Raw genomic sequence first — 23,625 nt, 5'->3', positions numbered from 1 at the left:
CTGCGGCACGGGGGGCTCTCGAAACCCACTCACAAAGAGACTGGTAAAGGTTGAAGCAAACCTCTGCACAGTAACCGTAGGTGGGCTGATCCTTTCACAACAATTTCGCATGAACCCACGGCTTAATACTGCTTTCGTAAACTGCAACGTTGCCGTATGCATCATATTCCCAATCGTGTTACCTCACAGCGTCGTACAACCCACCCCAGCGACATGAATGAACGCAACAAACTCACTACAACTGGAACAGACCATCGGACCAGCTGTGCACAATTACGTTAACACGAACGTAACGCGGGGAAACGTGTCCGACGTGCCATGGGAAGCTATAACGCGATGAAGTGTTGCGAATCATTTGAAGTCGAGGAGTAACATTCGCGTTTAGTGGGCACCTTCTCGTTTGTGTGTCTGTTCACACCCCCAGCTCCCCTCCGCTCCACAACGAGGCTGTTCAATCGCACCGGCGGTCAGTGAACAGAGGGACTAGGCGCGGGGAAATGCACGCTGAGGGAGGCTGTGCTGTCAGTGGAATGCGCCTGAGATTTAGCCGCTGAATGCACACGACGCCACCGAAATGCCGGGTTGGAAGAAAAACATCCCCGCTTGTCTGCAAGCCGACGAAGAAGGAGGTATGAACAACTGTGGTTTCATAGTTTTGCGCGAGAGGCGTGCTCGCGTCCTCCCGTGCGAGTTACAAGTTGCGCTGCGTTCTATTTATTGTTGCGAGTTCGTGGCTTGTTTGTTACGTCGTGGTTGTTGATGTTTGGCGCGAAATGTTTGTGATGTCAGGCGCTACATTGTATCAACTTACCCTCGCTGCTGTTCAGCAAGTGGTCTCGGTAGATACCGCGCCCGCCTCGAGGAATCCCGTAGTAGCAATGCACTTCTTCGGCCGGTGTCCTTCCTGAAATCGACATCCGAAGGCTTTATCTGTTCGCTTTCCCTATGTATTCGCGTTTTATGCATTCGGACGCGTTATCGTGAACATACTGCATTCATAGAAATGTGTGTACGGTGTTCGTATCGCTCAATGATAAAACGCTGCTCGCAGTCATGACATTTCTTTCGCTTCCACTCGGCTGGGCTGATAACCATGTGCATTACGCCGTGTGACAGTTTGCAGTTTCTATTTATAAACCGCGTTTGTAACAAACACTGGAATATTATCGTTTAGAAACACGATGGTCGTCATATGCAACATTGTTATTCGCTTTATAAGTCCCCGTAGCCGCGGGGCTCGAATGGCAGATTCCTGCTCCCCGTAGTTATTTACCGCAAGGAGTGTAAATACACGGCAACGACGGATTATTTCTTATATTCTGGTCGTTTTCCGTGTGTATTTTCTGACGATTCGGCTCGTAATGAAATCGTATCCATCACAGCCATGCGTGTCGAGCGACGCGGGTCTGAATGGTCAGGAGAGGAAGGCAGATGCACTTGCCCATAGCAAACACACGGAGTATACAGAACGCGAGCTCACAATGAATCAAAGCAAAGAAGCTCGGAAGGATCGTGTTTCAGGAGACTGAAGTACGGTTGGACACGTGGTTTGCCGGTGTAATGGTTATAATTTGCATCAATGTTTATGCGGAGGTAAAGAGAAAATAGAAAGTTGATTGTCAGAATAATAAAGTTGTTTTGGGACTCTCCTTGAAGAAGGCAAGAACACGAATATGATGATGCAAACAGTATCATTTTGTGGAACCCGCAAATGGGTCTTGAAATATTTGAGACCATGTCTGCATGATGTCCTTCCATTATAAATGACCAATCTTACATGGTGTTGAGCATTGGTTATCGTCACCATGACTCGATTTCTCATTATTCAGCAGTTTTACGGATTCGTTCACCTTCAAGTGGCTTGTGTGTGACTCATGTATTTTTGATACTATTCTAAAAGATATAACATTTTATATTTATAGTGCCCTCGTCTACTTCATGCACGTAATCTAAAACGGGTAGTGAGGAAGCTCTTGTGTCCACCTTTCACCACCCTGTATTTTAGTTTTACACGTAACAGCATGCCACTTTACGTGAAGGCAAATCCTGCGTTGCGTTGGTGCCATCTTTAGCACGCAGGCCCTTGTGATCTGCTGCCCTGCTGCCTGGCAATGTGGCATGTAATTGGGTCTGATGGGAACCAGCAGGGGCGAATGAGCACCTCATACAAAACAGGGATATCACGGGAAGCTGTGGATGATGCTGCGTTGGCAAGCCTCTTCCTCTGCGCCTTTGTATTGAACGGGTAGAGAGATCTAGGGCATGAAGGGAAAACGCATTGTATGTCTATGAGAAGATGCTGTATTTGTGCACTGCAGGATTGCAGGCATGAACAACAAAAAGTGTTTTTTACTCCGAAGTCTTTTGAATGCATTTGCTAGTGCATCAGGAAAACATTTTAGATCAGGTGACCATTCCGACAGTTAACCGAATTTCAGGCCTGGATGATGGATCCGATATGCATATTCACTTGACAGAAAGTGCGAGTGTAATCTTACTGCAATCACGGGACCCAAAATAAGATGTAGATGCAGATATACTTTAGTATACATAGCAGAAGACGTTTCTAAAGCATTTTAGCAGCGATCGTAAACGACACTCTGGCTTCATCATTCCTTTATATGATTTGATAAATTCTCTTTCACACTGATTTATGTTATTAACGTGCACTTGTGATGTCTTGTGTTTTTGTGATTTGTGTAGGCGGAAGCTTTTAACTAGCCCTCCAAAGGTTCTCCAGGGCTGCCATTCGTCCATATGCCACAATAGATTCTCGCTAGCTCTTCAGCATTTGGTGCGGAAGAGACCGTATGTGTTACATTAAACAGAAATTAGTCATTAATCAGGAAAGCACACGCGCATTAAACCGTTGAGTGACGGGTTACGCCTGCCTGGCATCACCGTCATGAATTAAAAATGACCTGTTTGTGACAATCAGTTGTTGTTTTATGTGTGTTTTGAAGCTGCTAGGACAACAGATTTCGGTAATTTCAGCCAGAAGCCAGATGATCACGTCGGCATGACATCTGCATCATTGCGTGCTCGTATGTGCTTTTCAATACTGCATTCCTCACCTTTCCTCCAGATGGACCGAGAAGGCAAAAGTGAAAGGAGGGTATAATTCAGCGCCCTCATCTTCACTACAGACAGACGTACAACCGGTCAACCCACATGGCATTCGATCCGCAAGGATTGTTATTCCATTCATGTGGTCCTGGTACAGGAACCTTAAGAGCACGCATATTTGAAATGATTTAGACTTTAAAGTGTATTAAATGTGTGTCATTTGTTTCCTTTTAAAGACTGACATTTTTATTTCTAGAGGAAGCTGTATTGTAAGCCATCCATAATTCAGAAATGACGACCTAGCACATCAGAAACTATTTTGTTGTAGTATGCAGAAGTGCCAATGGTTTTTGTAGATTGCTTTTTCTTTTTTTGGTCTAAAGCTGAAGAAGGTTCCCGGGGTTTGTGACTGTCAGCAATATGGGGGGTAATTGCTTCTTAGGTCGTGATGGAAGCATAACGTGTCCAAGTCAACTTTTTGAATGATTGCTTTTGAAACTGAAAATAAATTGCTTTTTATTTTTTCATGTTTTGTCCCAGAACCATTGTTCAGCTCGGTTGTCATTTGCGGTAGCAGCAAGTGTAAACATGTCTCAATTCACAAAGATAATATGGCGCTGTGGATCGAGAGCTCCCTGTTGCTAAGGGCGAAAAGGTGTGCGAGGTTACAACATATAGACTTTTCCACACGTGTTCACCGCTGACTGGCACGGACGTGGGATGTTTTGTTGAAGCATAGTCAACCTGGATTTTTCATTTTCCAAATTATTTTTATTTAATTTAGCTGTTGTCTCCATTTATGCTAGTAGTGTGTAGAAATACAATATAACTGGTAACCTAGAAACAACAGCGCTGTGACTTTCAGCTGTGTTTTGCTGGAACCCCCTAGGCTTTGTACCTGACCTCTGACCTGTTCGGGTCATGCCAGTTACCAGATTAAGACCGCGCTAACATTTTCCCGTGGACCTTATATTACATGACATACAAGGTCAATTTGTATGTGAGCGTATTGTGTGTGCTTATAGTACATCCAGCGGACGTTGATGTTCAACGTGTTTGGATTCCACAAGCATCTATTCGTCAACTCTTCAATGACCCCCATTAATGTATTAACTCGCCGTCCACCCACCAAGGTAGTTTACAAAGGTCGCCGTCGTGAGGGATATGCAAAGGCACAATCAGCCGATACTAATTGGACCCAACCTCGCCTTCTAGATGTAGAATCAATAGATGGAGATTAATGATGTGGTGCGTCAGCATGCAACATGGAATGAAAAGAAGATTCTTTGAAAAAAAAGCCACAGGGTGGGACTGCAGTGTATAGATCAACAGGCTTAATTTGGTTACCGTTAAAGTTTCTCTATTTCTTCCTAATTATGGACAGTAACTGTGACAGAGAACATTGCTGAGAACTTCTGGTGAGATCACGACTGGGTTTTCTGTTGTGCCCTAACACCGTGTCTACATTGGAAACGACATGTGCAAAGCGACATGACAAAAGACATTAGAAACGCATTATAACCCCTTATGATTATAAAATTAGTCCACGTCCGGTGTAGACACGGTGTAAGAGTTTTGAAAAATAAAAAATACTTTACAAAGGTTTCTATACGTGGGTGGGACGTCAAACTGAGATTTCCTATGAAATCAAATCTGATAGCTCAAATTATAAACAGTTGTTATAAGCTCTCTGAGTCGGGGTACAGTAAAGAGACACAAACAGGTTGTTTATGTACTAACTCAATAACTGATTTTAGTTTTTAACCCCAAAAGGTATGGATTGCATCTTAAAGGTCCAGTTTGTGAAATTTAGCAGCAGCTAGTGTTCAGGTCATGAGTTGCATCACTCGACCCCCCCCTCCCTTTCGAAGCACTAGGGTGGCTGACACAGGACTAAGATATCGCTATGCCGAGGGAGATAACATATTTACGGGACGTGTTCTCTAGAGCAGTTTGTCCGTTTGGGGCTACTGTAGAAACAACATGGTGAATTCCTTGCAAGGGGACCCGCCGTGTATGTAGAAAATAGTTAATTCTAAGATAATAAAACATAGCGCTTCATTGTGTCTCTGAAGACGTTATGTATATTATATCGCATTTCTGTCAATAGATCCTCCCTAATTTCACACATTGCACCTTTAAACGTCAACAACAATTAAAATGCACCTTTTTCTGACGTGAACACAAATTGTAGGCTTATTGTGAACACTATAAAAACTAATTTTGTGTGTGATTTGTCGAAATCAGAGCAAAAGAAAATAACATTTCATTTTTGTAGACATCAACAAGCATATTCGTCTCCTCCAACACCTGTCGTATAGACCCAGGTCCTTTTTGAATACGTCTTGAAGTTGCCTTTGACTGTAAAGTAACACAGGCTGTGTTTTACGCTAATTTCATGTCAGATTGCTGCCATGCAGTTTATGCGTAGCAATACACACAGCAAGGCATGTTTCTAACAGTAATGTGCTGGATGTATTTTATTAAACTTAATACATTTTAAGAGGGAAGTTGGGAAAGTCACGCTTGGTTATGTGATTCAGACTAGCATCAGTCCTGCCATATGAGCATATTCTCTTCATGACCTTTGATTTGATTAGCATGAAATGTTGACGGCACACTTCGGCAGCATTAGATAACATGTTGTTTGATTTCTCAGTTCAGGTGAGATAATGATTTCTTTCCTATGCTGTGATTGTGAGTGTGCAGAATGATCAAGGGCTGGATCCTGCAATCAGGTGATGCGCCCCAGGGAGACCCATTTATCTCAATACCAAGTCATCAGGGGAAGGGAATGAAGGAACGAATGTGTGAAGTATGTTAAGAGTTTCTCATTTTAATTTTCTTATCACTTGTATACTCTCTCCCATCTATGTTACCTAATAAACATAATCTACTTTATTTTTTAGGGTTTTCCAAACCCCACCTTTTTCATATTTGAAACTGCTAAAATGAGAGACTTCCTAGGCAAGTAGAGCAAGATTCTGGAAGTGCCACATTTGTTTCTGTTTAAATTAGGGCTGTCAAATGATTAATCGTGATTAATCGCATCCAGAATAAAAGTTTGTGTTTACATAATATATGTCTGTGTAATGTGAATATTATATTTGTATTTATAAAAACATACACATACAAGCATATATTTAAGAGAAATATCAAACATAAACATTTATAAACATTTAAATAAAATTTTAATGATTGGGAAATTTGGATAAATACATCTACAGTAAATATTTCCTAAAAATACAATATATTCATGTATGTGTATGTTTCTGTGTTTATAAATACAAAAATGTACACAGACATATATTATGTCAACACAAACTTTTATTTTGGATGCGATTAATCACGATTAATCATTTGACAGCCCTAGTTTAAATGGTTTGTTAATGGTTTTGACACAACGTTCATGTAACCTTCTCCATAGGACAGGTTCTCTAGTGAAAAACTCAGACCAGGTGTGTAAGTAGGTGCGCTGACACACAGGGTAATCTCTCACTTTCTCTTTCTGCTGTTACTTCTCGCAATGTCAGTGCAGCAAGTAGAAGCTCTTTTGAACTGCCACTATTGTCATTTCAACCGGCAATCGATTTTGCACTGAATCTCTGAAATGGAAGCGCTTTTCCTGGGTGTCCATCTGTGCTGCTTGTGTGTACGAGGCGCTGAGAAGAACCGTAATTTCACGCCCTGTCGTGTCTCGTCACATACATACCAAATTGGGCTGCGGATCTATCAGTGTCTTGAAATGAAACGAGATATCAAATTGGCACCATTTGTCCCAAATCTGGAAGATTTGCATACATGTTTCCGCAAAGCGTATTCATTATTTAGCTTTAATCTGAGCGGAATATCAAACGTGGCTTCTATTTAACCTCACAGATAGCGTTGTATATGCTAATATTCTGAAGTCTCGGCGGAAGTCACACTTAAATATTGCATATTTGCATTCCTCAGAGGAACTTGTATTGTGCTTATGAAGTCAATTAAGACTGAAGAGAAAACTCAAGGACCAGCGTTCCTCATTGTCGTTTTTCAAGCGTTCTGCATCAAAGCTTTGTAAAACTGCGTGTCAATCATTTGTCAACCATATTTTCTTTTCAATTCCTTTTTAACACAGCAATCCAAGAGACAAGGCCAGGCGAGGTGAACGAAGGCCATACGGGTGGCTTACATCATACCGCCGCCGTCCCACTGTGTAGTTCATATGGAGCAACACTGTTATTTTCTTTGCCTGTGGCGACCTCAGCCATGGAATGACATTGAATGTGATAAAATTACATCCTGTGCATTCCGAGGTTATCAAACGGTGATGATTCCGAGGCACAGGCAGATCCTTGCGTGGGTGCTCTTAATTACAGGTTGAGATCTGCCCTTGTTATCTGTATTATTGTCAAATCTGAATGATATCCTCCAAATGGATGAGGCTTTCATTTCTGACACAATACAGAAGTGCCATCACGGTAACTGGAGGCTCTTTAGACATTTGAAGGAGAGTGTGACAAAATAAAGGGTAATTTTGAGTTCTTCAGCCTGTGACTCATGTTCGCACATGCCTAGGGAAATGAATAAATAAGATCCTCTCCTGGAGAGCATCATTGTTAGTCGCAGTTGTTCAACCAAATGTCGGATACTTCTCATTTCATGTATGGTGGTGCACATCCCAATTAACTTGGAGTATTTGTGGCTAGATGCTTTGTTTTTTTTGGGGGGGGGGTTGATTTTATTGGTCGTCTTAATGGTTCTGTACTGCGTTCAACGGTAAATTTAGTGGTGATGCTTTATTATGGGTGTTTGGGGGAAAACAAGGGTTGGGTACATGCCCCAAATATGAGGAAAAGCCTTTATTAAATGGTTTAAAATAGTTTTCGGTTTGGCTTGTCAGTTTGCTGGTTTAAGGGGGGGGTGGTGGGGTTAGGCTGAGAGACCACCTAAAACAATCTTCTTTAAAGGGATAGTTCACCTAAGAATGCAATTTCTGTTGTCATTTTCAACCTGTACGACATTCTTCAGCAGAATACAAAAGAAGATTGGTAACCGAACAATGGCAGTAACCATTGACTTGCATTGGTTTTGTGTCTTCACAATAAAAGTGAATGGGTCCTGCCATTGTTTGTTTACCAACAGTCTTCAAAATATCGTCTTTTTTGTTCTGCAGTAGAAAATAATACAGGTTTTAAATGACGAGAGACAATTTTTTTTTTGTAGAACTATCCATTTAAGCTGTTTTTCTCATTAGTCAACTTATTATACGCCTTGTTTGCAAGGCTAAAAATGCTTATTTGTTCCAGGATATATAGTCTTGCCTGCTTTCTCTGCATTGAAGCTCCACTTCGGGTCACATTCTCTCTAAAGTGAAGCAGATAAAGCTGTCATGTTCTGCTAAGCAGTACTACATATTGACACATCCATTAACTAGTGGGGAAGGAAATTGCTGGAGAAAAGTGGAAATAAGTGCCTGACGGGTTCAGCAAGCCTCAGGAAAAATCCGCTTTTTCAAGACAACCTGAAAAGTTTTACATTTGCACACCAATTGGAGTCTGTGCCAGTTATGCTCACTACTGCAGCGCTGATCTTCATCAGATTTTTGCTTTTCATGCAAATGCGAAAGCAGGGCTATATGATAACACGAGGGGACAGCTTTTGACACGCATTTTGCAGCTGTCTTTTGAAGAAAACAAATGTAGATCAGATCGAAACGTGGAAAGCAAGGCTGACCGGTTTGTACATTTTCATTCTCGGATGAGATTAAATGTTGTTGTTTTATGTGTACCTTCAGGTTGCATATCAATTTCATGGCTTCCTCTACGTTGTTTGTATATTTGTTTTTCTCACAGTCCTTCGCATACAGTAACAAAATCACTTTCATTTCATAAGCACACACCTTGCATGCAAATGCACATAAATCGCATTGTGCTTAAACTAGCCCTGTGGCTATCGAATTGCCTAGTTTTCCCCAAACACCACCAAGTTCAAGTGCAGTGTAATTTATCATCATTGCATCCGCAGAACAACGTGGGTGCGTAAGAAATCTAATATGCCCTCGTGCCCCATAGTAAAACACACGTCGGGCGGTTTGGCAAACAATATAATTATGAAGGCATTTGATTGGTGGTCATAACCTTCAGGTCAACCCAGTGATGATTCTAAATCACAGTGTCAGGTTTGGGTCAATCAGCTTGGATGCACCACAGCGGCCTCTCTTTCCACTTTCGTCTTCCTCTCTCACGTAAACCACACCGGCTGAATGAGGATCAGTTTGAAATTGATTGTAATGGATGCTTATTAGGCTCAGAGCAGTGTAGCTTGAGCGCGAGCCGGCCCCAGTACTGGATATTTAAGCGCGGGTGCCAGGAGATGCTGTCAGCGAGGCATGGGTGAGATGAAGAGCCTTATGAAGTTTGCTTGCCTGCCAAGACCAGAAGGCTCAATATCGATCGCCAGATATTGCAGACATCATCTTAATGCTGGGTTCCCAACGGCTGAACGTGGCTCTCCTTGTCGAACAGCAATGTTTTTTTTTTGTTAGAAGGCAGGGTTTTTTTGGCTGGTTTGGAATGAATGGCTTTTCATAAATGCATTGGAATTTGTTACTTGAAAAATCAACCAATGGCCCGAGTTTGGGGCGGGGCTACTTGTCTAAATTTGTATGCACTAGCGAACAAAATTGCACATATAGTGAAGAGTTTGGTTCCAAAATGAGATAACGCTGTTTTAATATTTCAAATAGGATATGTTTTTATCATGTTTTTATTGTGTTAGTTAGCTGTATTTGTTTTCCGTTATTATGGATTAAATCCCAACTGCTAACTCATTTTGGAACCAAACTCCTCAAATACATCCCCCACTTTTAACGAAAGTGTTTATGATGGGTATCTTTTTGTTCACACTAACCGACTGCACCTGTTGTCAGTTGTCAACATGTAAATGCACATACAGGGCAAAGGGTTTGCATAGTACACCAGCTGCATGCCATGAACACAAAAGCCCTAATGGAAACATGCACTGATGTTGCGTCTCTCAGGTGATGACTCAACGTTTGCATGACTAGCTTGAAACAGTGTGACGGTCCACTGAGATCGTAGGGCCTGCATGCATTAGCCTTGTTAATTCCACCTCTCTGCGGTGAGATTACCCGTTCTGTGGGTGCTGGCCATTTCTTTTGCATGACATTAGCAGCACACATGTACAAGGGGCATTAACATTTAGAATTGGCTTAGTAGCTGGTTGTCTTTGGCAGATGCCGCACCTGTGCTTTTAATGCTAATTAAATACTTGCATTACAGCCAAACCGCAATGGGCTTTCGACACTACAGTTGAAACTCTGTGCAAGGTTTTATGTCCTAACGTGGTTCTGCATGGGGCTGGGTGGCACAACTATATAAATTCTGTAAAATGATAGCATTTATACTACATATAAATATATACCTACACGTATACGCTGAAATTTGGCACATTATGTAAACCTTGTATATTGGTGTGAAAAAAAGCAAATCAAATAAAGTCCTTAAAACAATTTAACATTACATTAAATGCCTTTGGAAGATACTGTTCTGGACCATCCTACATTTTATTGCTTTCAGTGTATCAGTTCATGCTTTCCTTCGATGTTGTCCGTACCATGTCCTGGTTGACCTATTGGAACACAAAAGTTGAAATACAGGAATTTACAGTATTTCTGAACTTTCGGAAATATGTAAGACATTTAAATCAACAATAGCCAGGATAAATACCGTTATATCCCATGGCAAGACTTTGGTCATACCGCCCACCCCTAGTTCAGTGGGAAATACCCATCACAGCTCACTTGCCTCAAGGGCTATCTAACAAAGTAGCCTCCGCTTCATCTGCACACTGCAGTGTTAGCTGACCTCTCACCGCTGGGCTCTTTCGCCCCCTCCCTTCTTCTGTACTCTGCTTTGCAGACCTCTAAAATATGCTGATGTCAGGATTTAGCACATACCTTCACCGGATTACTGGTACTCAACACAATGTCCCATGCATCTCTTTTGAAGAACGTGCATAGTCGCATACACGTACCTCCGTGCATATGATACAGTTGCCTCATCATATGCCAATGCACATGGTTGCTCACAACGGCATGCGTGAATCCATCCATATTTAATCAGGGCACTCACCGCATGTGTTCTCATATGCCACATTTACGTCGCACCATGCCTTCACAGCAAATGACAGATTCTTTGGCAAAAGCCTTTATTTATTGCCTAAGGAGAATGAGCAATGCCTGACAGGTGACAAGAGATTGCACAATCCACAATTCTGTGTTTCTAATTATTCATAAGGAGAAGAAATGCTGACAGAAGCCTTACTTGCCCCGCTGCAGGTTGACAAACACTTAAGCATGCAAAATGACCTTGTAAAGATGCCCTAATGGAAATAAAGTGCCTGTTTTAATCATAGATGAGGTTGTCATCCTCATTCTTAAATTAACTTGATGCATCACCCATAGCTTTATTTTTACAGCGTAAATGTGTTGATAATTTGATATAGAAGTCTCCTGGCATGTTATTTTTGTGAAATAGTTGAGTCGGAAGGTAAATCATTACATTTTGTTCCCAAGGCATGGCTGATAGTGAATAATTCATGGTTTTAATGATCAGATATCATAGATGATTGATGCTTTGCATCCTGAGTCTTTGAGCATTGTTTACACCTCACGTATGATGGCTTCAGGAGGCATTTGTATTTATAAGAGTCCTGTCCAAGGAGAAGTCCACTGTTTGGTGCATATGCAAACTTACTTAAAGTGTAACTAAAAAACCTGTTTAAAGGTTAATCACAGACACTTTGGATATTTGGTAAGTTTTGTTTGTATCAGAAAAACCTATAAAGACACGACACACGAATGCAAGGCTAAGAACAGGATTATTAATTGTCCTCCGGTATGAGCAAATTAGCTCACCCGTGTGGAGCTTGCACGGTGTCTCATGAAGGTAAATTATACGGCTCAGTCCGGTTAATCTCCATAACTAATATTTATGGTTGGCCTAAGTGGGAACGGCAAACCGCCATCTGTAGTGAACTAAACAAGCCCTAACATTCCAATGACGTGACTCGCGATTGGTGGATTACAGTATTTCATTCATTGGCCATCTGTATAGCCAATGCATATTGGCTGCAAATTGATGGCTCAGTATAATGGCCAAGGATACGTTTTGAATGTTTTTTTTCAGCGGATTTAATAGGCAAATCCTCTTTAATTTGCCATTTCATGCCTTGCTTTGTAGACATGCAAGAACAGTCGATAGGACTTGTTGGATAAGCCTGCACAAGCTTAAATGAGAAAGTGACCTAGTAACACATATAAATAGGCACTAAATTAATCTTTCTTGCAAGTCTGTTTAATGGACATGTACTAAGAAATCTGAACCTCTGATGAAAATTGCTGATAATACAATAGTACCTGCTGGTACTTTTAAAATGATCGATTGAAGTGTATTTACTGTAACACCTCGGGTCTTAGGATTTGACATGTGATGGACATTCATTCAATTTTATTGATCGGACATTGCCAAATTGGTACAGTGTGTACATCAGTTTTATTCTTTAAATTGTTTAAAATAGTTTTTTGTCATGTAAAATGTAGTTACTATAACAATTGCATGGCAATGATTACACTTGAAAATATTACATAATGGAGTAGTTGCACATTGTGTGCTGTATCATTTAAGAGTTTCTCTACAAAACGGACTCGCGGTTCATGTGAACCATAATAGAAAAATCTAAATCGTTTTTGAAGTCAGAAATTGTTTTTCAATCTTCATTCAACGCTGTTATTTTACAAGAGTAGCTTAGTCTGTGAAGATCATTTTGAGAAACCCCCAGCTTGCCGCAAGTGTACTTTTGAGCTGTATTACGTATGGTAGGCCAAGACCTTGTGTGACCAATGTCATGTAGACATTTTGTTTTTGTCTTTATCTTGCATATTTATAAAAGTAATTTAATGAATTGTTCCGGAAAGTGTTTTATGATTCACTCTCATTTCAAAGGTTAAATGTGCCTGAGGGAAATACAGTGTGAGGGTTACTTGCATTTCTGCTTCATATCCTGCTTTGAAGCTTCTGAAGCTAACAAGAAGAGTCAGAATGCCTGTAGGGCCTACCGAAATATATATCGATACACCCACATAATCCCCATCCTTTGTTTTATTTGTTCTTTAACTCTTACCCTGTTGTTCGACACCTTTTCTCTCTATACCCATTCCCTGTTTTTCGTAGTTTTTCTTTGATGACCAATGAAACTAGCTTATTTTTATATTAAATTATTTTATATTATCTATAATGAATGCTGATTTTATGCTTCTGCTTTTATAACTTCACTCCCCGACTAAAACCTTGTTTCTCCAAAAGTGCCACAGGAAATAAAAACAAAATGTTTTGAATAATTAGCTAAACAATACATATTATTTGGGTAACTACTTGCAAAACACAAAGAGTAAGAGTTTAAGGCTTCAGTGGATCGCTAACTGTAAAACACGACCTCAGTTTGCTTTGCTGTTACAAACAGCTCTCGCTCTTGATGTCTGTTTGGATGTTTATAACATCCGTTACGATATTTATTTGTTGTGAGGAGTCAGAGACAGAGTTCTCCATACACATTTACCCCCATCTCAATAATTCCTTCCACATTATTTGTTTTGCTGTTTTCATTCATACTTCTATGCGCTGTGCAGCAAGCTGGATTCTGTGTTTTATTTTTTTGTGCTGTCGGTTGCGCTAAAACCTTTGATCTTTGTTTATGCTCCGCTCCCTCTCGCCGTGGCCTGAGCTTTGTGCGAGAAAGCAGACAATACTAAGGTTATAAGTGGACCTCTGCCTCTTCACGGCACTGCACAAATATCATCCTAATTGAAACTTTTACTCCCAAACCGCCGGCGGCTTGTGAAATCCTCTCTCAGGCAGCCACAGAGGGCTCGACTGAAGGCATTAAAGCAGGGAAAGAACAAATTTGGGTTTACAGTGGATATAGAAGTTTGGTGATTCGTCTTAACCCCAATTATTAATGGAGTAAAGAGTACACCCCCTATTTGACTAAATTTGGAACGCCCCACAATCCCACATTATGTTTCAACAATGTGAGTTGGGGGACCATTTGTAACTATGGAGGGGGGATTATGCACAAATCATGCTACACTGTGTTTATTTGACAGCGTAGGAAACAGACTGTGTGAGGCAGATTGCAGGCCAACCAAACCTGTTAAAATTCCATCCAGGCTTTTACGTCCTCGGTTTATGCCTTTTGAAGTGAATTTTGGCTCATTTGGGTCACAGTGGATGTGCCTCTTCACACAAGAATCACTGCAGATTACTTTAAAGCGTTTATCTCCAAAGCAAGATATGAGACTAAACTTCGCTCGGAGTCAGTGTTTGGAGATACACTGTTCATAGCTCTTTTTGCAAAAACAAAGGGTATATTTCCCCTGTACAGGCAAATGTCAGCTGTGAGCAGGTCTTTTATCCCGAACTGTTTTATTCCAGACGTCGCTTTGATGGGGCTGTTTTCCGGTGTGTTGACAGGAACGGACTGGGGCACATCTCTAACAGAGAAAACAATGCATCACTCACGCGACAGCTGTCCAAAGATGATGTCATAATTCTCATGGATTATTCTCCTTTTTTTACCGTTATGTTGAGTAGGTTTAATTTGTGAAACGCACTACTTCAGTGACTGCGTTCCAAAATGTGTCTTGCCATTGTTCATGTAAAATATTCATCTTATTTTTTACTTTTTCAAGTTTAACTAGCTCTTTTTGTAATATTCCAGTAGATTGGACGCGTTCTTTTGCAGACAATAAAAGTATAGTACACCCAAATATGATAATGTTCTCTCATATGCCATCTTAGATGTGTATGACTTAGTTTTTTTGTCACGAGACATTTTGAATTCCGCATTGAAATTCAACGTTATTGACGTGGCTGTATTTGAACAATCTTGATCTGCATGTTTCCATGGACAAAGCGAGGTATCCATAGTAGAGTAAATAAGATCAAAATATCTATAGCTTAGTACACACATTTATTGTTATGCTATAGATGACATTTATTAACCTATTTGAGATGTTTGGATTACTTTAATGATGGATGTATGTGCTTAGAGTTTACCATTTTGAGCACTGTATAAGGAGATAACATGATGTAATTTTAGTTCAGCTTAAGAAACAGTTTCCTGTAATAGTTCTTCAATAACCGAGGTTTGTGTTAGTTGATTGTACTGCTGATTGTGGCAATTATAGAGCAACACTTTAACAGAATCGCACAGAAATCCTTTTGCTCACCTGGCGTGATAGAAGCTATTAGAGAATTAGGCAACCGTCGGGGGTTGATGTATAGCAAGCTAGTTAGTTGCGGTGGCTTTTACCCATGGGTGCATTTAACAAGGCTAAAGTCACTTAGCTTTTTCCAAAAGGACAGTCCACATGAGATCAAGGGCTTCAAAGCTACAGGACACGGCACGAACTGGCCTTATATTCCCCGGTTTCAAATGTGAATTTTGGTGTGAATGCTTACACGTCAACGTTCACTTTATGCCTAGACAGTGCGATGTTCAGTTTGTTTAGTAAATGAGTGTGGGATTTTGCAATAAATCTAAATCTCTTTGAATTGGCATCGGGGACCTTTTTATGTTAAATACATTCAATACAAGTAAATACCAACGTTTTATTGTTATCATTAATTGTGCTAAAGCAGCATGTTGGAGTGGGATCCAATGCAATGCAAAATCTTCAAGCGTTTAAGTTCCCAAACTGTTAAATCTTTGCTCATGCACAATCCTCAGCAGCAACAACATAAACCAACAATATTTGACCCAAACATAACTTCTGGTAGACCTCTGCAGGAACCAAAAACTGTTGTGTAGATAATTTAAAGTTAATGAATGTACAATAAATACATATAATGTAAATAGACAGACCGGAATTTAACTTCAGGCCAGGCGTGTGTCCGATGAAACCGTCTTTATAAAAGGTGTTGCAATTCACAGCCTTGGGGACTACATGTATATCTATTACTTAAGTCATCCTCATAGAGACGTGAATGAAAGCCGGAGAACGGTGTACTGATGGTTTTGCTTGTTCAATTAATTCGCCTGAACTGTAGGAGGTGGGAACTCAAAATTCAGCATTCACACTCGTGCAGGGATCTTCTCTTGTTTTTGCATCATTAGTAGCAGTTTTTAAAATGCGATTTCTAATTCAGCATAATGAAAGCGCTCTTTTTAGCAAAACTGAGTAAATGTTTGACCCGAAATTGTAGACGTCTTGTTAATGCTCATTAACAAGGCCGGTGGGAGGCAGCAACACGTTGCACGAAACCATGTTTATAATTGTGCAATTCTCAAGCAGGGGGACGCTGCATCATATAAATCAGAATTATGCAAGTTTTGAAGTTCATACATGGCAGTGCTACTTTGCTGTCTCACTGTTGGAGTCCTGAGGTCGGTCATTCACTGCCATTATAATCAGTGGATTGGCCCGAGCAATGTCCCACTGCCTAAGAAAGAAGTCTAGGAGTAGCAAGTTTTTCCCTCGCCTCTTGAGACTTTACCACATCAAAAGAGCGTCTGATTTAAACTTGTTTTTACTTTATGCATCCGCACGTGTAAACCAAACACTATCTTGCCACAAGAGCTGCTGAAAAGTTCAACAAATATGTGTCATCATTTTCACTTTCATGTTGTTCCAAACTAGTATGACTGTATTGCACACAGTTAAAGAGGATGGAGACCCACGGCTGTCAAGCCTGGAAGGACAAAAAAGAATAATTTGGCATTGAAATGGTCTGCGTGACTTGTGTTGTGCTTCAAGCCTTCCGAACCCATGTAATAGATTTGCGTGAGTGTGAATAGACTGACAACTACATAATTTTACTTTTAAAGTCCTTAAAAGAGTAGTTCACCTTCAAAATGAAAATTCTGTCACAATTTAAACGCCCTCTTGTCATTTCAAACCTGAATGACTTTGTTTCTTCTGCAGAACACAGAAGATAATTTGAAAAATGTTGGTAACGTGTTAGTGAAACTCCTTTAAAGTGCCTGACAACCGTAGTAACCATCGCTTTAACATTCTGCCATAAATAGTTTTTCACAGACTTTTATTATTCGTTTTTGGATTAACTGTTCCTTTAGGTCACTGACGTATATTTCTACTAACCCTATAATGAAGTCATTATCACATTTCTCACTTTTTACAGAGCAACATTAAATTGTACAGGTGTGAATGAATAACATTCACCATACACGTTTAATTTTGTTCTAGTAGTTATATATTACGGATAGATGATTTGTTTCGACCATTTAACTGTTTGTGACTGCCTTCTTTCCATGAGAGGAAAAAGCCTCTCTGTGCTGTTTACAATGTATTTAACTTAATTTCATAGTATTAGGTCGCCTCATGGGCTGCAAGTACCAAATGAAGCACGTTGATGGATATGGACTTGTCCCCTTCAATCAAAAGAAATGTATAAAAAGTGATGCCTTAAAGAAAATAAGATGAGCTCTTACCATCGTACAAATAGCTAACAGTGATTTAAAAAAACAACAACATAATCAGTCAGCAAACACTAAAAGAACTAACAGCATAATTTATTAATGCTGCAGTGCATTCTGGGAGTGGGCACAGTCTCAACAAATCAACACCATTGTTCCACAAAGTTTGTTCAGACAGCTCTGTTTCACAAAATGTGTTTTTCTAAGAGAATTAAATGTATTTATTTATTTTAAAGCATGTGCAACTCTGGCACTTGAGGATGTGACCAGGCAGGCTGAAGTGGAAAACTGGTGCACAGGAACATTTTAAGGACATCTATTAGATTTCAAGTCCACGTATACAGCCGCGTACTTTACCAGAAAAGATACATTTTTACGAGTAAATGCAGTATGTATGCAGGCTGGTTATGTTCGTTAACACAATGCTTTTAACATCTATTGACAGGAGGAGAAAGTAGCATTATTTTATAATAATGTGACAAACAGACTTCATCTTAGCTTTGTTGAAGACCACCATTAAAAACAAGTTTTGACAGGCATAGCTTAAGTGAAATATGTCTGGGTAGATCTTTAAATGGACATCTGAATCAGATTTGCACTTCATTTTATTAGAGTCATACCAAAGTATGAAGGGTGTTTGTACCTGGCTCAGTGTGTGCATTATTGGACAGTTGTTTGTCGATTTGACATGGAAAAGAAAATGTCCTGGATAAGTTAATGTAAAAGCAGTGTTTTGGGAAGTTATATCGAGATGTAGATGCTTTGTTTGGATTTGATTATCGTAGGAATCGTCAATTTTGTACAAAGAATACTTCGTCAACACAGTTACATTTAAGGTTACGTTTGAGACGGGTCTACTATAGCCCTATTACAATTCTTCTTGCATTTATGTAAGAATTGTATTTATTTCTGTAGGAGGTTGTATTTGAAGTGGGTTTTTTAATGAGTTTTTGGAGCTGAAGAATATAGGAAGTGCTTCGGCAGAGCTATTGCTTTCAGCGCTATTGCATTAAACATTAGGCTTTTCACATACGGTGTTCGACAAACCTAATGTCTGCCAAGGACAAATGTACATCTAAGGTTATAGAACCGATATTTCATTATTTGCAAAGTGACACCGCAGACACTCAAAAGAGATTTGAAACCGAATTAGATTTGAGTGCAGTGTGAACACAACCTAGATGCATTACTTTGACTACACACTTTGTCACGGTTTGCCTGCAGGATGCTTCTTAAAACTTATAAGATTGAGGTTTAACACGCCGCACCGCGACTGAAAAATATTCTGCATGTTGACGGTCGTGATTAGATATGACAAATTCATCATGCAGATAAGAGGTCACAGGGTTGATAAAGCAATCAGTCACTTTTGCAAAAAGTGCACAAGCTCGGGATTAATGAAGTTTTCCGTCCCATTTATAATTCCTTTGCTCGGCCTCGGTAATGGATTCCAATTTGCTCTTTTTGTCACAGAGAATAATTTACATCCCGCGATGCAGCGTCGCAATCTGGATGGCTCTCATTAGGACTAATAATCACGCCGATGACTGTCCAACTGGTGCATCAAATTCACCCCGGCCATGACGACACTTTCTCTGCATTGGAAATGTATTAAGTGTCAGCTGCAATTTGTGAGCGTCATTGTTGTGAGCCTGTAGGTTGTAAAGTGATGGATGAAAGCACTTGAAATAGCAGTCGTGTGTACATAGCAGACAGAGAGAAAGGGTTTGAAATAAGTTATGTTTATGGCAAGGTTATTCGTCGCTATTATAAAGACACTATTATAAAGACAAATACTGGTAGTAAAAATAATATAACTGAAAGTTTTAAGATGAACACATTTAGCCTCCAAATGACATTATGTGAGTTTTGTTGTGTTTAATTCTAGACTTTAGAACTGATCTTGGGTCACTGCAATGTTATTAGCTGAAGTTAAAATAATTGTCATGAACCAGCCGGGGTGGAAATGTGTTGTGCATGTCTTATTGGTCACAACATGCATATGTCATAAGGCTTTGCACGGGTCATCGTAGGCCGTCTGGCCCCGCTGAAACCGACTGCTCATCGCTCTCTTTATGTCACTTCTGTTTTAATTTGTTGGGTTCAAAGACCTGTTTAAAAACCTCTGATCTTTCATATTCAGGCAGATCAGAAGCTTTCATTCTAATCTTTCCAAATGCGGCCCTTTTTGTGGAGCTTTTTAAGTTCTCCTCCCTTTACCGCACATCTTACGTTTGTTTTCAACTCTGTATGCTGAATAGATTATGATATGAATGCTTTCAGTTCAGACATACTAATGCATCCGACTACACAAGGTGTAAAAGAATTACTTCTCATCTACCTGTTCGTTTTTTGTCTTTGTATTTCGTCCTTTTTGGATCTGTTTGAAGCATGAATCATCCGTTTCATTTAGACGAAAAAGAACAGCGTTGGTTATGGTGCAAAACATCTCAGCTTGTGATCCTAGGGGGGAAAAAAGAAGAAAAAGTGTTCGGAACATTCCCAGAATGAGCTTTTTCATTTTCAGTTACGAAACTTTAGTAGCATACTGCGCATAATTTACTCATTCGCTTTTCGTATGAATGATATCGAATCTGAATTGAACCTGCACCATCAAATCCCCAAACGGTTTCAATGATTCAAATGCAAGTTAATCATCTGAAGATTATTAATCTCTGAGAAAATTTACATGAGAGAGCCAGACAGGAAGATTTATTAATACTCCATTTATAGAATAATGCGCTGAGAGGATCCGTTGGCTGAGAAACATTCTGCACCCCGGCAAACTGTGAGACTGTTGCCAGCTTTGTGCTTTATGAATTGCGGTTGTTTTTAGACGGTATGTGCAGATAATGGCTCAGTCTCTCTTAAAGCCTCTGTGTCTCTGACAGAGGAAAGGCCGGGAATGCCTGCCAGCTCAAATATCAGCACTTTACCTGCCGTCTACCAGTCTGTGTGCCCACGGATCTCTAAACCAACAACTCAAGCCGGCAGTTTCGAGATGTCATTTTTGTGTTGAGCAGGATCAGATCAAGTCTAGTGTAGGACTTGTTATTTTTCTCCACTTGCACTTGCAATGGGCCATGGATGAGACCCGGAGCAATGAATTATGCAGAGGGTCATTTCAGAGGAAAGTCATTATTTCACAGGACAGTCTGGTGACAGGGTGTTGAAAGCTGTACATTGGATTGGTGCAGTAGATCTGTTGGTATAACAATCATTGGGGAAATACTGTTTTTCAATAAAGAACGGTAGTCTGTTGAAGCATCGATTTGATAACTCATTTCGTCTCTTGTAAGGTGCATGCAAAAAATGTAGTGAGCAATGCTTTATAACAGACTCTATAGACCACATTGGAAGTGTGCAATTGCAGATTTCTTGTTAGACCTCCAATAAACCATATATGTTTTATTTTAAAAAGCCTGGAAATTGTGTTTAATTTTATTTTAAGGACCAAAAATGTAGCCTTGAAGTTTTTACTTCCATTGTAGCTCACAAGATGTATTTTTAGTACATCTTGGAAACAGATCATTAGGTTGTGCACGAACGGCATGCTGTTGTTTGAAGGGATAGTTCACCCACAAACAAAAAGTTTCATCATTTACTCATCCTCATGTCATTCTGAACCAGACTTCACATATGAAGATATTTTGAAGAATGTTGGTAACCAAACAATATTGGCCCACATTGACTTCCATTGCATGGACACAAAACCACCGAGACAAATCTTGGTTTGTGTTCCACAGAAGCAAGAGTCAAATGCAAGTTTTGAATGACATGACAGTGAATAAATGGCAACAAAATTAGAAAAATGCTAAATAGAAACTTTCACCCGTTTCCTTTATCGATCAGGGCCGTAGCTAAAGTTCTGGGATTCCTGGTTGCATATTGCTCTGGCTTTGTTATTTATAAATCCCCCTGGACCTTTGGGTCCTCAGAAAAAGGGGTCAGGTTGGTAACCCTTTTTAAGAAATGTAATATATCAGTTGTGCTCCGCAGGGGCTTGGGAAATGAGTCGCTTCACGACGTGATACTCATGCAGGAAGGAGTAGACCAGAGAAAGACCAAGCTTTCTATTTTTATCAGAGTGACAAGTGTCACCTTTGTTTTCGTCAACTCTTCTCCTGTTTACCACAGAATTATCACATTCGACTGGCGCAGATATTTGCTCGAGTTGTAATGTGTGTTAGTGTGTTGCACGCTGCTGTCATGGTTGATATATGGCCTTTTTGTGAGTCGACCCAGTGAGAAATGTGCCGCTTGCTGCAGGGGCCAGATCAGCAGAGACTGGAGCGATAGGCTCAGCTGTGCAAAAACCAGACATGGGAGTGTGCTCACAAGAGCGTATGCCACAGCTTTTCCCTGGAATACTTCTGTAATTCTTAGATTTGTGTTTACGTATTCACATTTGAAACATTTGCATTTTGTTAAGATCAGTGCATCTTCCACTGCAACATCGGTGCCAATAAAAATAACCATCTCAAAAATAAACTGACATGAACTCTTTGCTCTCAGACTACCTCTGCATCCCATTTCATTTTCGTTCTGCATCGAGGACAGGTTTGCAATAATAAACTCAGCGTCTTCTTTTGCAATACGTCTCTTCCAGTGTTGTAGCTTATTATTCTTACCCCGTAGTCACAACTTTTATCTGCCATCACATTGCATAAAACATCTTAACATTTTCATTTATTTAGATGTTTCTGAGGGCGTCTTCACATACACTTTGAGTAAATGCATTATGAAAAAATATTACATCTGGAACTGCTGTAATTCCAGTGGTCAATCACACATGTACACATATGAATTTGTGATTTAGTTCTCCTTTAACATTCTTCAAAATGTCTTCTTTTGTGTTCTGCGGAAGAAATAATGTCATACAGGTTTGAAAGGACAAGAGGGTGAGTAAATGACAGGATTTTCGTTTTGAAGGTGAACCACAAATAAATAAATTCTGAATTACGTGTAAAGTATTATGTTTAAAAAGGGTTTAACCTACAGGCAATGGCATTCTGCTACTGAGTGCAAAACTTCTGGGTCAGTTTAGTTTTTGTTCAAAATACACACCTGAAAACACATCTGTTTTTGTGACGGACATTTAAAAAAGTAATGGCTAGTGATGACAACTCAGATTTATTCGGAGCATTAGTCTCTAGGGCACATTGCATGTTTTCCCAGCTTCCATATTTCTTGTTTGTTTGGTCTTAAAAATTTGTCTCGGTCCCATTGCAACACGAATACAAGGCAGTGTTATTATGCTGAAGCAGTGCCAGTTTCTTCTTAAGCAGAAGATATTATCATTATTTGTGGGAATTGTGAATCTTGTGTTTCTCGAGAGATATTTTATAGCTCATTACTCTGTTGCACTAGTTGGGTTGCTGTTAAATAGAATAGACAAAATGAATGTGTATAATGGAGCCTGCTTAATTATCCTTCGTATTTATTAGTGTCTGTTGATTTTTATGCAACTGGAATGGGAAGAGTAGCTTCCGGTATAAAGAAGAAGAAATGATAAACGGATGCATTACTGTGGTGGCTGAGTGGAGACAGGGATTGGCATTTTAGGGCAAAAGTTATCGTTGCTCAATTTTATGGATATAAAGGGACAATATTTTGTTATTGTATTAAACCTCACCTTAAGAAAGCAGGCTGTATTTGAGAAGATGTATATTTCTGAATATAGCTCTGAGATCTTCTCTCATGTATTTGAGTGACCGACCTTGATCTATATCGACTCCATGTCAGCGATACACAGCTGCCTCCTCGCTTCTCGATGAATCCCTTATAGTTTTTCACCACAAAATCATTATGGATTCTATGGGCTGTGTTATTCATGTTCTTGAGGGAAAAGACAAGCCCAGCGTCAACTCGTCAGCTGTGAAATGATTGGATGTTTTCATTGCTGTGAATGGGGTGAGATGAGCCATGGAAATCCCATTGTAAATTGAGTCTCTAGTCTGTAGGTAAATTCCCCTGATTGGTTTCAGATGAAGCGGCAGGGAATAAATCTAACTGGTGCCACTGGACGTGATGAATTGGGTGGTGATGTTTTAATAGACT

At 40.0% G+C, this 23,625-nt stretch overlaps 1 protein-coding gene across 4 annotated transcripts in view; it reads left to right on the top strand.

Moving 5' to 3' along the window:
- Positions 1-243: 243 nt before the first annotated feature.
- The window catches only part of grip1 (glutamate receptor interacting protein 1), a 181,661-nt gene continuing 158,279 nt past the window's right edge, over positions 244-23,625 (top strand). Inside the window, exon 1 of one of the 4 annotated variants that reach the window (XM_079454785.1) lies at positions 244-629. In XM_079454785.1, the coding sequence (XP_079310911.1) occupies positions 575-629 (55 nt within the window). In that variant the 5' untranslated portion in view covers positions 244-574. The remainder of the gene's footprint in view (positions 630-23,625) is intronic. The other 3 variants (XM_079454783.1, XM_079454782.1, XM_079454784.1) reach the window with 3 other exon arrangements.

This window comes from Barbatula barbatula (genome assembly GCF_947034865.1).
Source record: "Barbatula barbatula genome assembly, chromosome: 4".
Taxonomy (NCBI): Eukaryota; Metazoa; Chordata; class Actinopteri; order Cypriniformes; family Nemacheilidae; genus Barbatula; species Barbatula barbatula.
Note: the sequence above shows the minus strand (reverse complement) of the source record. Positions and strands in the feature narration are given on the sequence as shown.